This window comes from Polyodon spathula, chromosome 21 (assembly GCF_017654505.1).
Source record: "Polyodon spathula isolate WHYD16114869_AA chromosome 21, ASM1765450v1, whole genome shotgun sequence".
Lineage (NCBI taxonomy): Eukaryota > Metazoa > Chordata > Actinopteri > Acipenseriformes > Polyodontidae > Polyodon > Polyodon spathula.
Window position 1 is genome coordinate 2,498,941 of NC_054554.1, and position 14,400 is coordinate 2,513,340.

A 14,400-nucleotide genomic window follows, 5' to 3' on the forward strand; every position below is an offset into this window, starting at 1 on the left:
AGACATTTTAATACACATAGATTTTCATAAACAAAACATGTAAAACGGTGATAGAAAATAATTTATTATTACAAACAAGACATAGGAAAATCACACAACACAGACAAGGTTATTGTAATACAAACCGCACAACACAGGCAAGGTTATTGTAATACAAACCACACAACACAGGCAAGGTTATTGTAATACAAATCACACAACACCGACAAGGTTATTGTAAGTCAAGGATGCACCTGGATATTCAGGCCATTTGTGCACCGCCATTAATAAGCAGGCTAGCTTTTGATACACATAACAAAAAAAGGTATGACAAAGTATTTACAAAAGAACAAAAAACAGGTTTACCTTTTCATGGATAATGTTTATGTAGAAAACCAGATCCAAAACCAAATTGCTCTTTTCCAAGCTAAAATGAGTGTAACACACTCTATAATCTTTAAATTCCACCCATTCTCGCTTAATAGAAAACATATGCTCTCTTTGGCTACAGCAAACATTCACATACATTTTGGAACAGATTTGTAGTATTCATAAAGTCTTAGTTCGCCAGTAACTGCAATGCAGCCCGACATTTATTGGTACACTAAGGCTTTACCAATACAGCTCTTCTGTCCACCTGAAAAAGAGATTTGTTCTTAATTAAATGTACTTACTAAAAACACTGGAGGATACAATGTATTTTATTTTAAAACTATATTACTTGTAGCTATTTTAGAAATGTTGATCTAACAAGTCCCTATTGGTTTTATTATTATTATTTTTTAGAGATTCTTATTTGATGCAGAATCACGTCTTTGCAATGGGATTCCTCTCAGCCATTAACCTGGGTTTCTTCTCCACACTCAGTCATCGAAATGATTGCAGCTAGGAGGTCTGAATGCCAGCGCGCATTATCTTGAAGAGTGCATTCACATTGTTGTTCTTGATGGCGTCCCTACATGCAGTAATCACTTGATTCTTTGGTTTTCCAACTTTTAAAACAAACAAACAAATATCATATTAGCATCCTATTGTATAGTACAGTATAGTGGTGAACTCTGGCAGTGTACTGTAGGTTTGATCTACCTACCCCAACACAGCTAGACCGCAGTTAAACCGCTCCATAACTGCACTTTACACGTGTTCATAACTATATTGCAGCACACAGAATATTCTGCACACTATTTCAAATTATAAAGCATAATCACAAAAAAAGCTCATTTAACAGTCACCCCGTAGTCGTCCTGCCCTCTGTATCTCCTGATTCACAGCTCTCACTGTCACTTACCCCGTAGTCGTCCTGCCCTCTGTATCTCCTGATTCACAGCTCTCACTGTCACTTACCCCGTAGTCGTCCTGCCCTCTGTATCTCCTGATTCACAGCTCTCACTGTCACTTACCCCGTAGTCGTCCTGCCCTCTGTATCGCCTGATTCACAGCTCTCAAGCAGTTCAGGAGCGCAGTGTGGTTGTTGGATCGAATTTTATAACCGTTTAGCAAGTCTCTGTTCAGGTCGAACAACTCAATATATCGCTTCTTCATTGTTTTCCTAAAGCGAAAGGATACAAGACTAAGATAATATGACTCTCACATAAATTCTTAATTCAGGTAACCTGTTAATGAATATCTGTTCTATACCACTAAAATAATCTACATCCAAAAGCGTAAAACATGATCCAAATAGCAGCATAACATGTATCTGCACAGTCCAAGCTGTCAAGAGTACTTCACAATAAAAACACTGTACATGTTTCAGTGCACTTACATGTCACCCATCAGACGTGCATCTTCTGCTTGAACCAACATGTTTCGTATGAGGCTGGAGTGGTCTGCCATCTCTGCGGTCAGTCTCTGATGCACCAAATGGTACTCATCCACCTGTCAGTAAACAGAAGCACTTCAGTGCCTGGGTCATGCGTTGCATATAAACTCCCCTATGAGCGCACTGTGCAAGCCTGTTTTAGCACAAAATGAAATACAGGTTTACCTTTTCACCAGTAGCAAAAAAAATTATTAAAAAAAAAACAACGGGCCTTAGTTATTGTCATCTTTCTGTGTTTGAATTTCTGCTGCTTTGTTTGTGAAAACATCAGCTTGATGACAGTGGCAATGTATTTTTTAGATGTTCTTTTCTGGTTGGCTTTTACAATGCAGAATACTTGAACACACATAACCAACGCTGTGTATTTATACATACGTACTAATAGAAATGAAGCAAAGCAGTGGTTCAGGCAAGGAACTCACTTTAACCTTAGATCAAATCACGTAATATCAAGCATATTGTAGACTCTTACCAGATTAAATCAACAGTCGAACAGCTGGTTCTTATTTGTCCTTCGATAAACAATGCGTCCAGTGATCGACAAGGAACAGATCTATATCTTACCTCAATCCATTACATCCCTGCTGTGCACCACAGTTCGCCTCCTCCTCCCCCTCACTGTCCACCTGCTTTTTGTCTTCGTCTAATGGGGGACGGCAGCTATCCTGCCCCCCTGCCCATGGGTTCCCTACTGTCAGCCTCACCACTTATCTGCAAGCTAACTTATGGGCAGGGTACCTTGAAAGGCGAGGCCAAACGCCAAAGAAAAGACCAAAGAATGCCCGGTTTCTTCAACGCCATCGTATATATATATATATATATATATATATATATATATATATATATATATATATATATATATATAATAAATTAGTAGTCTAGTCTGTTTTAGTAAATAATCTATTGCATGAGTTTCCTGACTGAAACAGCGTTTCTTGACACCTACCTGAACTAGAGTGTTCCGCACCTCTTCAAAATAGTCTGGGAAATCTGCATCTACATTGAGGTCTTCAATAGCCAGAAACGACGACAGAGACTGAATAACATCTCCGGCAAGATCCATGTCATCTGTGTTCACTGTAATCTAAAGAAATGCAACCAATAAAAAAATAAAAAATACATAATCGAAACAATTATCAAAACAGACGTTTGCTGTCAAAAAAGTATTAAAACTAAATTAAGTAACATCAAATAAACATCATTTGGAAAACAAAGAAAAAACCCACAAAAAAACCCATATTTGAGATAAGAAAATGTTTTGGTTTGTGGTCTTTACAATAAGACAATTCTGCAGTGACTATGTAAATAAGAACAATGGAGAAGAAACCAGAAATCGCTGTCCAGGCGTGTCTCCCTACCTCCCCACTTTGTTCTATTTTAATGCACAGCTGTCCTGCTCCCCGGAGAGAAGTGAAACAGACGTCAGGCACCTCAATATCCTCTGGAAGCAAGAAATTTTGGTTTAACCACATTACAACCTACAAAATAACAAAAAAAAAACATACATTAACACGGTCTCAGCATGGATCCCTGGAGAAGGAGCCCTAAAAGCAAGCAAAATAAAGATAGTTTCATGCAAGACAGTCCTCATTACAACCATTAAAACTGCATCACAACTGAAGTGTCACTGGAGGACTGAAACATTTATCCTACAGTCAGCAATCAATTAATAGAGATTTGGCAACACAACTTAACACCTACATTATTCTGAAAATCTTAAGTACCCGATAAAGCCTTTTATATTGTTCACATGATGAAATTCCTGTCTTAAAAGCATATCGTAGAATATTACATATTACATGAGCTTCATGCTGTTCTTATTCTCAGCTTAGCAACTATGAGGGTGGCACGAGTGGTGGCAAGAGCAACTCACCCTCTGCAGGCGGTCGTTAATGGAGAAGGTGGCTTTGCCCCTGGGTTTGGGAGCAGACCCTTGGGTACATAAGGCATACATGGAGAAGCGGGGCAGCTGCCTGGTTAGCTCAAACACATGAAACTGAGTACTGAAAAAAATACAATTCAATAAGATAGAAGAATGTCTAAGGGGAGCATTCAATCAACTTATATCCCATCTGGAGCAGACATCCTTCTACTCCAGGGATCGTATCAACCAACCATCCCTGGTGATTCCAGTTAAAAATAGGTAATTCGAGAGTGTTCATCAGTGCTATAAAATGTTATAATTAAATCCAGATGTAGCTTAACCCAGCGGGGTGCAGGACCCGAACCGTAACCCCCCCCCCCCCCCCGAGTCCCAGTTTAAATGTAGCTATTTATATTCTGAACATTCACCCAATTAAAGCTCTCATCAGCTATGTTGTGCCCCCCCCCCCCCCCCACTTTGTGCTGAAAGCTATAGAACTGTGTAGGAAGTTAATTTCGAAGACGCAAAACCGTAGGGAGAGCTCTACAGCTTTGGAATATTCTATTCTGATACAGCGACGTGCACAAATGGAACATTACCTGCTTTTTCCGCCCACGAAGGCTTTGATGTGTAAATCGACAGGAACGTCTTTCGGAGGAATGATGGGGACTCGAATGCAGCCTGAAAGGTTCTGCGCACTGGGGTGTACGACGTGACTTTCCCCTTCAAATATCCCCTCGGCAAATATGAGAACAGCACGGATAATTGTGTCTACCAGAAACAAAAGCAAAGTTTTAATGAATGATTTTAGTAAAAAAAAAAAAAGTGTAAAGGTAGAGAGAAAGTTTAAAACATTACACAATTAATGGCGTTCTTACACAAATGTCCAAATATGTTCCAGTTAAAAGTATATTCCTGTTAATGAAAACGGGCCATGCAAACCCTGTTTGAAGCAGTTATGTATACTAGTCAACATGCACACCATCTCTCTCTGCAGCGTTACCAATAGGTAGTGTAAAGGTGAGTGTATTTACTGTACTAGAGTTAGTTCATGAACAGAACATACAGAAGAATAAATACCATTTGATGTGGAAATGGTTAGGTCTACGCAAGGTTTTTGATTTTCAGAGCTGGCGTTGACAGATAGAGCTGTCTGTAGCTGGGTGTTCGCAGGAATAACTCCCACTTGTCCTTCCTTCTCCTTTTTCTTTGACCCTGTTCCAGCCTGAAATCATGCAAAAAGAACCAGTAAATATACTATGCATTTTCCTCAAAGCACTTACCTGTGCATTTATTAATGCAACTTAACAGTGCCATAATGTCTGTATGTGTTTAAACACATTTGGAAGAAAATAAATCACTATCACTTGGTTTGTTCCCAATGAAGGAGCCACTAAAGCTAGTACCTGGAGGAAAAAAGTGCTTTAAATGCACAGCCAGGAAATCGACTAGTTCTGCCAGTGTTTATTTCTCTTTTGTTGTAATATACAGTAACTACTTATACAGAATACAGCTGTTTCAAACTTAAACATGTCTAAATCTGGTATTTTCAACTCTCTGCATGTGCACATGTGTAATTAACCCTTCAATGCTCATTTCTGGATCACATGTGATCCAATGCTTAGCCACCCATCTATGTTATTCTTTTTTAAATCCAGCCTCACAAAGACAGAAAGTAGCTTTCGTCATTGCAGAAATGCTTGTGCATTACAGGTTTAAAGCAGGCTGTACCTTTGAGTTTTCCTGATAGTTTCTCAGTTCCAGCAGTAAGTTTTGTTTTCGGTTACTGAGCTCTCGAATCAGATCTTGTTCAACACTCGCATCCATAAGATTTCCCTTCATCTCTTTGCTGGCTGGTAAATATCCCCGCACTGAAAAAAAAATTAGTTGTCAATAATATACTTTGCGAACAAAATATCTAAAAAAGAAAACAACGATTAAAATGGAAAACTATGTGAACCTGAATATTCATGTTATCAGGCATATCTACCAGGAGGGTAGTGGGTTTGTGTCCCTGTAACAGCTGCCTGTTCTATCAACTGAACCAAACACAAGACCAAAGTTGCAGATGCAGTATTTGTATTATTCAGCCTGTGTCTGTCTGTCACACTACATGATGACCATGATACTGCCTTGATTTTACACCAGTCCTCACCGAACTGGTATCTTACATTCAAAGCCTCCTGTAGGGTTCTGATTGCCTTTGGCTATAATCCAATAAACTCTTGATTTTATACAAATACTTTTAACCTTTCAGGTACTGTGTGATTATTATGAGACCATGAGGGCCCTCTGTATATGCGCTGTTTTTTTTTTTTTTTTTTTTTTTTTTTTACCTTCCCCTTCAACAGAGGTGCAGATAAGCTGGATTTGTCCATCCATCCTGTAATCTCCCTGAACAACCCCAGCAACTGAGGAAGTGAAGTTATCTTTAAAGATAACCTCTCCAGTGCGGTCACTGCGTGCATCGATCTGGAGAGATGGAACAGAACTCACAAGATGCTGCAGTACATTCCTGTAGTCTAGAATTCCACAAAGCTGGGCTAGAATCTTCTAGGTGTTACAAAAACAGATAACTGCTACTAGCAGAGCCCCTGCCCTACTCGCCCTCAAAAAATCAAATAGCAAAATAACAACATTTTTGAGATCTATAAAAAATGACACTACTTCAAACTACCTAAATTCTTACCAAACCACAGCAGGGCATAATACGACCATGGCTGTACAGTAAGTTCAGACAGTCACATCCTTTTTTAAGGAGATAGTATATAAATGCATAGCACAGTTTAGCAGGTGAAGTTTTGACATTGACCAGATTCTGCTCTGTTGCGTTAGATTCCATCACAGGAGGCAAGGGACGAGACTGAATGGGCTTCTTGTCCCGAACAGTTTCCAACACTATGACACCTGACAATGTGATTTCTACACTACCCCAAGACGTATTAGGAAGTGTAGTCCATTTAAAAATGCTCACCTTTCCATTAGACCAGCCTGTGATCAGCTCACACACACCATCAGAGTTCAAATCGAATGCATGGATACTCATCGCTTGATTTTTGGACTAAAGAAAAAAAGAAAAAGAAATAGAACTGATCAGTGTATTTAAATAACCAAATAAAGCACATTACTGCTTAATAAAATAATTAACATCCCTACCTTTATCCTCCAATAACGTGCAGTCCTATCATACACGCCAACTGTGCCATTGGCTAAAGCATACCCAAACCGGCTGCCATGCATATGGCAAAGAGAGGTTACAGTCTGAAATATAACACAAATACATGAAGTTGATACAAATGTATATTCTAACAGAGGAGCTACTGTAACTGGCACATGACCCACTTACATTGCATCATGTGGGTAACTCTTTTATTGATGGGAAAAATGTTGGAAATAGTTAAAAATAACTTTTTGCTTTGATGCCATTTCCTTATTCCCATTAATGGCATTGTTACTGCTGAAGATGGTACTCGTTAAACTGCAAAACCACATAAATGAAAACTTACCTCAGTTTCTGCCATTTCTGCCATCATTTCATCTTCCTTAAAAACTCGAATATCATAATCTTCTGAACCAACTAGAAGCTGCAAAGGGAAGTAACATCTGTAAATTAACCCATTTAAATGCCAGGGTGTTGTATCTGTAAGAGTGGGCACTGTTACTGTGTAGTAAAATAAAAAAGGACCAACATGCAACAGGCAAATATCAAACTACATATTTTCATATTCACTGGGGTGGGAGTAGTTTCAATTACTGTAACATTTATTCACCAACCTCATTGTTTCCATCGCCGGTAAAGTCACAAAGACATAATGAGCGGACATTATCTCCAGTAACCTAAAAAAAAAAACATATATACACACACACACACACACACACACACACACACACACACACACACGAGTCAAAGACGCTTTAAAACATACTCATACATCAGAACAGTATTAAACAGACAGAAGACAACTTTACATTGTTGCACCTGTGAACAGCTTTGATAGACACAATCTAGACACAATCAATAAGCATGCAAATCAAGAACTAGCATTCTCTATTAATTGTTTGCCAGAGTTAACAATACTGAAATTGCCGTTTTGTTTGTTAATGTTTTTTTTGTATCCATACCGTCCAGAAAAGGTCATTTCCCTCATGATCGAAGCCCTGGAGGGCACAGTTCCCACCAATTATTGCAAGAGGAGGGGAAATTCCACCTAGCTGCCCAAGCACTATTGCGTTGGCTCCATCGGCAACCTAAAACAATTTAAAATAAGAGACCAATCAAAGGAAGGTTGCTTTTTGTCATCCTTATTATTAATATTGAGGTGTTGTGTTAGCATTCTACATAATAACTGAATAATTTAGCATTCGCTGCTCTTTGAATAGAGTCAGAGTGATCAGACTGCCTGGCCACTTTATCAGGACCTGTGTCTAACATTGTGTTGGGCCACCATTCGTTCTGATCTCAGTCTTGACATGGCGTGGCACAGAGTCCACTGCTCATGCACTCTGATAGCTGGTGTCTAGAAGCATCCTCCCAACATGCCTGCCCTTGCTACTGTGGCACCTGCTCGACGTGCAGCCCATTGTCATGCCTCTTTCTAGTGCTACTAGAGATCTGCCTGCCCCTATTTCTGATAGAATGATTGCCATTGTGCTGTTCCCACAGCTTTACAGTGCTGCATGGATCACATGTCACATCACATGATCAGTGTAATTTGCATCTCTAATTCAGGGCGATGTAATATCCAGCTGGGACAACAGGTCCTAAGAGAAAGGCCAGGAAGTGCAAGTACTGTATAACATGGTGACAAAAGTATGCAAGACACTTGATTAAAAAACGCAGGTTGAAACGGACCTCTCTGTAAAAGACGTCAGAGTTATTGTGCACATCGTAGGCTAGCAGGTCGGTCTGTGTTCCCACCAGGAGAGAGTGATGCTCGTGTGACGGGTTGAACACTCCCGAGGTCAGGCAGCTCACAGCCTGGTTTATATTGAGGAGGGATATGTCCGAGTCCTGGGTGCTTTGAGTAATGCGACTGGATGAAAGCCGCTGGCCACGCGTGTGTGGATTGTGAATGAAGACCTGTTCCACAAAGACGAGACAGAGACTGAACCACCGACACAACCAGACCCTGTGCTACACAACTGTATTGAACTTCTAAAGAATGTATCTTAATATGTATGACATACACTTGAAGCAGTGTGAGGTGAGTGAGAAAAAGAAAAATGCACAAGCATACAGTAATTGTGAGTCCCAAAAAAGAAATAAAAACACAGGATTCAGAACAACATGTGAATGTGCTACTTTAAGTAAACTACAGGAATCATTGGCATAACTGTTAATATTGGTTGTGTCTCTGTATCTTTCGGGGTTGAAGAGTCTTTTAGAAAAGAGGGGCAAATTCGGTTAGTTTTGGTGCAGATAGTCAGCTGTGTTAAAATGGTTTTGCCTCTCAAATGTTATTGCCTATGATGCCTCATTTACATACACCCTGTAGAATTTGTAATGTGGATCAATGTGGCTCTAGACTTGATCTATGTACATTATATATGCAATCAGGTTTCACATTCATTTTAGCTAACAATAATAATGACAAGCCTGCTTGTTACATACTTTCCCTGCCTGAGTGGCTGCTGTGAGGCAGGGGTGCACTCCATCATACTTCCCCACAGTCACCATGTGAGGGTTGATTTTGTGGTTTAACTTCAGTGTGAAGACTGGGACCAGCATGGTTTCGCCTGGGGGGTGGGGGGAAGAAAAGTTGTGACCTTTATTATGAGAAGACTCACAGAACAAATCATACACAGTTTAACCTGCTCAGCCCCCCTCCATCCCAACACATGGGCATAACTTACTTCAGATTAGTGTTTTACATGCCGCTGTGTGCTTTCTACTAATGCAAATTAAAATGTAGAATGCCTTTTATGAAAATGTTTACCTTGATTTGCGTGAACCTAGCAAACTAATGTGACCACAAATGTGAAAACCGTGGAACTTACTGGGGAATAAGACATGGTTTAATTTGAAATGCTGGATAGTATGCCGTAGTTTAAAAGCGCCGCAGCTATTAATTTGCCTCTCTGTGAACATTAGCCAGTGGAGTTTAACGTTGTAAACAGCTTACTGGTATTTAGCGCTCTCTCGGCTATGAAAAGCGCTTGCGTTACCTAGCAACGCCCGACATCTTGGAAACACTTATCCCTGGCGTTTCTATCTCTGCCTTTCTCAACATGTTACACGATATCCGCTATGTATTTTTTATCATGATGCGATACGTATTATAAAAAACATTGTTTTACAGTTTTTCAACATGTCATATCGGCAAAAAATAACACAGTGATGTTGCGATTTGTCAGTCTTGCTTCACTAGTCAAAAGAATTAAATATCAGAGATGGTCACACTGAGTAAATTCAAAAAGGTTTCTTTTGAAAATGTCCACGCAAACCTGAAATATACAACACACGACATTCTGTTCATGCCAAGTCCTCTGCTGAAAAGAAGAAAAAAAAAGTATTCTTACCAGACTCGATTTCCAAACAGAAAAGCGGCTTCCGCAGTTTTTGAACGAAATAAATAAACCCGAGCCTGCAAGAAGACTAATAATGTAATGCCGTGACGTGGGCAGCCTGTGGAAATGTCCCCCCACAGGCGTGCGTGTGTGTGGGCTGGTGCTGCAGCTGATGCGACACGGCAAGCTCCGGTTAAACGCTACGCTGCGCACCGCCGCATCTCCGCCGGACCTCGGCTCCAAACAGCGCTCCCAACGCTGCGCTGCGATTACCGTAGAATCAGGGGCCGCGTAGCTAGGCAGGGAGCAACACGACATAGGGTAGACCAAACTAAAATAGCGCCTCTCCTTTAACGAGCGTGTACCGTAACTGCAATGTGACAAATAAGAACTGAAAAAGGTCGAATAATATTAAATATACTCACGTTGTATTTTATTTTATTTTTTTTATATCATTGATAACTTAGTTTCACCAAGCGGTTCTAGGCAGCAGTCTGCTAAACACAATCCACTTCCAAAAGTAATTGAGAAATTGTTATAGTTTAATCATAGAGGCTTGCTGGATGCATTTCTACTAAACTAGCGTTATATCATAAAAGAAATAAGTAATGAACACATATACAAATGCCAAATACAAAGTGTGGCGCGTTTAAAGCGACTTTAGTCACTCTCTTTAATTGTTTGTCATTGAACACTGCGTGGCTCAGCTTTCAGGGATGACTAGGCAATAATTATACATCATGTAATCCGCCGTGTGCATAACAGGTATTTTCTTTATAATTACACGCGTGACCAATACTTTACAAATAACTTTCAAAATTGCTGAGAAAGCGTGATTTTTTTTCTACATACAAGACACAATATTCCCTGCAATCCATCCTAATTCTTTTTGTGTTCGCTTTCGTGTTAAAATGTTTAAACTGGACATTAGCACGGTCACAGAGCAGTATTGTTCACAAATTGCACATGTGTGAAATTGGTGTGTTTAACTGCACATAAGAATCAGCTAGCTAGCTATTCGTTCTGTAGAGGTCGCATTTAACGTATTAGTATGGATACATCCACACATTGCGTGCAAATGTTGTGTTTGCAAAAACTGAAACACAAAAAAAACTTAATTGCATCATGTTAATTCTCTTTATTTTTCTTTTCTTTTTTTTAAATCTGTGTAGAAAGGGTCTGGAATACTTTGCATTGAGACATAAATTATAGTTAATATGCCCTTTACAATTTCCACAATGATCTAGTCGATATATATATCTATATATATATATTATATTATATATATATATATATATATATATATATATATATATATATATATATATATATATATATATATATATATATATATATATATATATATAGATATATATAGATAGATAGATAGATAGATAGATAGATAGATAGATAGATAGATAGATAGATAGATATTAGCTCAAAGAGCCAGCTGCCCAACGTTTTGTTATGTTGTACATAGCTTTCTCAAAGGAGAAAGATCATAGTATAGTATAGGATTCTAAATACATTTTAAAAAGCTTTGTAATGTTGATAACATAACGACTAGTGGAAAAACACCGGACAGCTTCACCGAATGCAGAACAGAGCTCATGTCTCACTGTGAGTCGGGGTGCTTGTTTGCTCCGAGTGCAGCGGTGGGTGTATACTTCTCAGTTCTTATGGTGGCAAAGCCGAGTGCAGTGCATCACGATGCTTTCTTTCAGTGCTGAGTGCATAACTAACAAGACTACAATAGAATTAATGTTTATTAAACCTAATTAAAATAGAACCACGTCATATTATTGCAATGATCGTATGAAGTACAACTTGAAAGTCTATATTATGGTTAGGGTTTTATTATTTACAACGCGAAAAATAACGATAAAGAACAAAATAAAAGGGAAAAAGTTGTTTTTTAAGTTGATCGTTTTTTTATTCCTTCAAAGAGGACATTAACACTGAACAGAGATAAGTTAATAAAGGTTACAAAACAAAAGGCCGGGCATGAGTTGAATAGAAAACATGTTTATTATTTGTTTTTCGCTAACAGTAAAGACAGGTATAATCATAAAGGACAGTCATTAATTTTATAAATATTGTGAGATGTATGTTTGCCATAACTGCATTGCTTGCTGTTTTTGTTTTTCGTTTTGTTTTGTTTTGTTTTTCTAATAAACTATCGGTGTTGTGAGCAAAGGCTTCACGTACTGGCGTTGGATTCCGAAGAGAAAACAGATCGATATTTTTGAATATTGCATAACCACATTTCACTACAAAACAAGAATCAGAGACACGCGCTGGGAATTTTAATTAAATTTACATGTTTTGCAACAACACGGGAAACAGTTTGCACACCGCGTTGCTTTGGCGAGTGTTGTGTTGATTTAGTTATTGTGGCGGTCACTCAGCGGTCCGTGTGCAGCCAGCTGACAATGAGCCGGGTTGCGCTTTGCACCCGGTCAGTGAGACTGATTCAATCAGGAGCTGCGGTATAAATACAGGGAAAGCACGGCACAAAAGCACGCACTTCTTCAGCTCCAGAATTAACAACTGCAATCGTGAAGCAAAGCTATGGATCCACAGTCTTGTACATGCACTCAGGGTAAGTAGAAGTTCATTTATTGAAGTAAATGTTTGTTTTATATATATATTATCTTTTTATATATGCATGCATATTTTATTGTTCAAGTTTTTTCTTGGTATCTCGCTTCCGCTGTACATACAAAGCAGCCCTTTCCTACCTTCATCTAGTTTTTGTCATTATTATTATTACTATCTTTGTGTTGAACTCGCTGGCTAATTCACCTTTTCCTTTTTTTTCTTATTTTGTAATTTTTATTTTTAAGGTGGCTCTTGCAGCTGTGGTGATAACTGCAAGTGTAAGGACTGCAAATGCAAAACTTGCAAGAAAAGTAAGTAATTTCTCTAAAAACGAACGCTCTTTTCTTTTGAAGCCTGCACTGTAATATGGCTGTCGTGCATTTTGAATTGTTTATGCCTTGTATAATATACTTTTTTTTCCCTAAACTTACACCTTCATGTTTTCACCTGTGCCTTGATTTAATCTGAAACCTACAGTGTAATTTAAATAATGGTCCCGCTTGGGTGTTAAATTGATTCAATTACAAATTAGACACGTTTTGACTGAAAGCCGGCGCTGCTTACCCCAGCGTTAAATAATGGTCCGCTCATGGTGCTTCACTGTTTGGAGAGTAACGGTCTCTCTCTCTGTCTCCTAGGCTGCTGCTCCTGTTGCCCCACCGGCTGCAGCAAGTGTGCCCAGGGCTGCGTCTGCAAAGGGGGGGACACCTGCGACACCGGCTGCTGCAAGTGAAAACGAGGAAGAAGGGATTCTTGTTGTAACTAGTCTGATGGTAGATAGGCCCCTATGTCTGGAGGCAAATGGATGTGTGTAAACATAAATCTGTTTTGTAGGTTATTTTTTTTATTTACCATGAACAAAATAAAGTCTTTAAATTGCTAAAGTGGTTTGTTTTATTTTTCCCAATGGGTATTGCAAAGAGGAAAATTGTTTATTTAACGCTCTTCTGTAGAATCTGAAATATAGTATATGCAATAGCGCCATTTTAACATTCCTATTTCCCAAAACACTGTAAATGACGGACAGGTCACTGATCAAGTGATGTTAATATGCCTCTTAATCACCCTAATAAGCAATTCATATTTCTGATGCACTGCTTATTCTCCAGTTATCAAACACGACAGTGCTTCAGGTGGTGCAAGAGATGCTTGAATCTGGCGCTCTAATTGTGCTACATCATAAGTAATATTCGAGCCCAGAGCCATAACACCTGCCTAGTGCTCCGTGCAGAGAATTGTTCTAACGCTGGACTGTCCACTCTTTACACAGCATTGAAGAACAAATGATCTTGCAGCGATTCCTTTCAGCCACTGCTCTGTGTGTCAGAGACAGACACAACACTATGTAACACAATTTTTGTTCCTGGGTAGTAAGTGTTATTTCCTAATTGCTTATGCCTCAGAAGTATAGAAAATTGCTTTTGTGACCAGGACAGGTACGTTTCAAAATATCACTATCTCCAAAGAGAAAACGGGTGCTTTTGTGTCTTTTGGTTCGCATAAAGTCAGAAAAAAACATGTGAATCCAAATTAACATGTATTTATACTAAAGTAATACACAAATGACTACAAAAGATTTAGAAGTGAGTAGTTTTTCGAGATTTACGATTATACTCTAAAATACAAA

At 38.9% G+C, this 14,400-nt stretch overlaps 2 protein-coding genes across 3 annotated transcripts; one reads left to right on the forward strand and one right to left on the reverse strand.

Moving 5' to 3' along the window:
* Window positions 1-43: 43 nt before the first annotated feature.
* Window positions 44-10,862, reverse strand: bbs2 (Bardet-Biedl syndrome 2). 2 transcript variants are annotated; one of them, XM_041221566.1, is made up of 18 exons: window positions 10,185-10,860; window positions 9,277-9,401; window positions 8,518-8,745; window positions 7,788-7,913; window positions 7,440-7,502; window positions 7,172-7,249; window positions 6,822-6,926; window positions 6,640-6,726; window positions 6,002-6,137; window positions 5,397-5,536; window positions 4,746-4,890; window positions 4,265-4,436; window positions 3,675-3,804; window positions 3,160-3,279; window positions 2,748-2,885; window positions 1,745-1,857; window positions 1,380-1,528; window positions 44-971 (listed from the first exon to the last, which is right to left on the reverse strand). In XM_041221566.1, exons 2-18 carry the CDS (start codon window positions 9,391-9,393, stop codon window positions 865-867), a joined length of 2,154 nt encoding a protein of 717 aa, XP_041077500.1. In that variant the 5' UTR covers window positions 9,394-9,401; window positions 10,185-10,860; the 3' UTR covers window positions 44-864. The 2 variants fall into 2 exon arrangements, 1 of the variants encoding a protein (XP_041077500.1); XR_005947045.1 differs by having other exon boundaries at window positions 890-971; window positions 1,268-1,528; window positions 10,185-10,862.
* Window positions 10,863-12,662: 1,800 nt separating this feature from the next.
* On the forward strand, window positions 12,663-13,657 carry mt2 (metallothionein 2). Its single transcript, XM_041221323.1, has 3 exons — window positions 12,663-12,774; window positions 13,019-13,084; window positions 13,412-13,657. The coding sequence occupies exons 1-3, from the start codon at window positions 12,744-12,746 to the stop codon at window positions 13,504-13,506; spliced, it is 192 nt and encodes a 63-aa protein (XP_041077257.1). The 5' UTR covers window positions 12,663-12,743; the 3' UTR covers window positions 13,507-13,657.
* The last annotated feature ends 743 nt before the right edge of the window (window positions 13,658-14,400 follow it).

Coding starts and splice junctions, on each gene's coding strand:
- bbs2 (XM_041221566.1), bottom strand. CDS start 9,393: ATGCTGGTCCCAGTCTTCACACTGAAGTTAAACCACAAAATCAACCCT. Junction 6,727..6,821: donor CACGTTATTGGAGGATAAAG/GTAGGGATGTTA, acceptor TTTTTTCTTTAG/TCCAAAAATCAAGCGATGAG. Junction 4,437..4,745: donor AACCATTTCCACATCAAATG/GTATTTATTCTT, acceptor TGTTTCTGGTAG/ACACAATTATCCGTGCTGTT.
- mt2 (XM_041221323.1), top strand. CDS start 12,744: ATGGATCCACAGTCTTGTACATGCACTCAGG. Junction 12,775..13,018: donor GTCTTGTACATGCACTCAGG/GTAAGTAGAAGT, acceptor TTTATTTTTAAG/GTGGCTCTTGCAGCTGTGGT. Junction 13,085..13,411: donor ATGCAAAACTTGCAAGAAAA/GTAAGTAATTTC, acceptor TCTGTCTCCTAG/GCTGCTGCTCCTGTTGCCCC.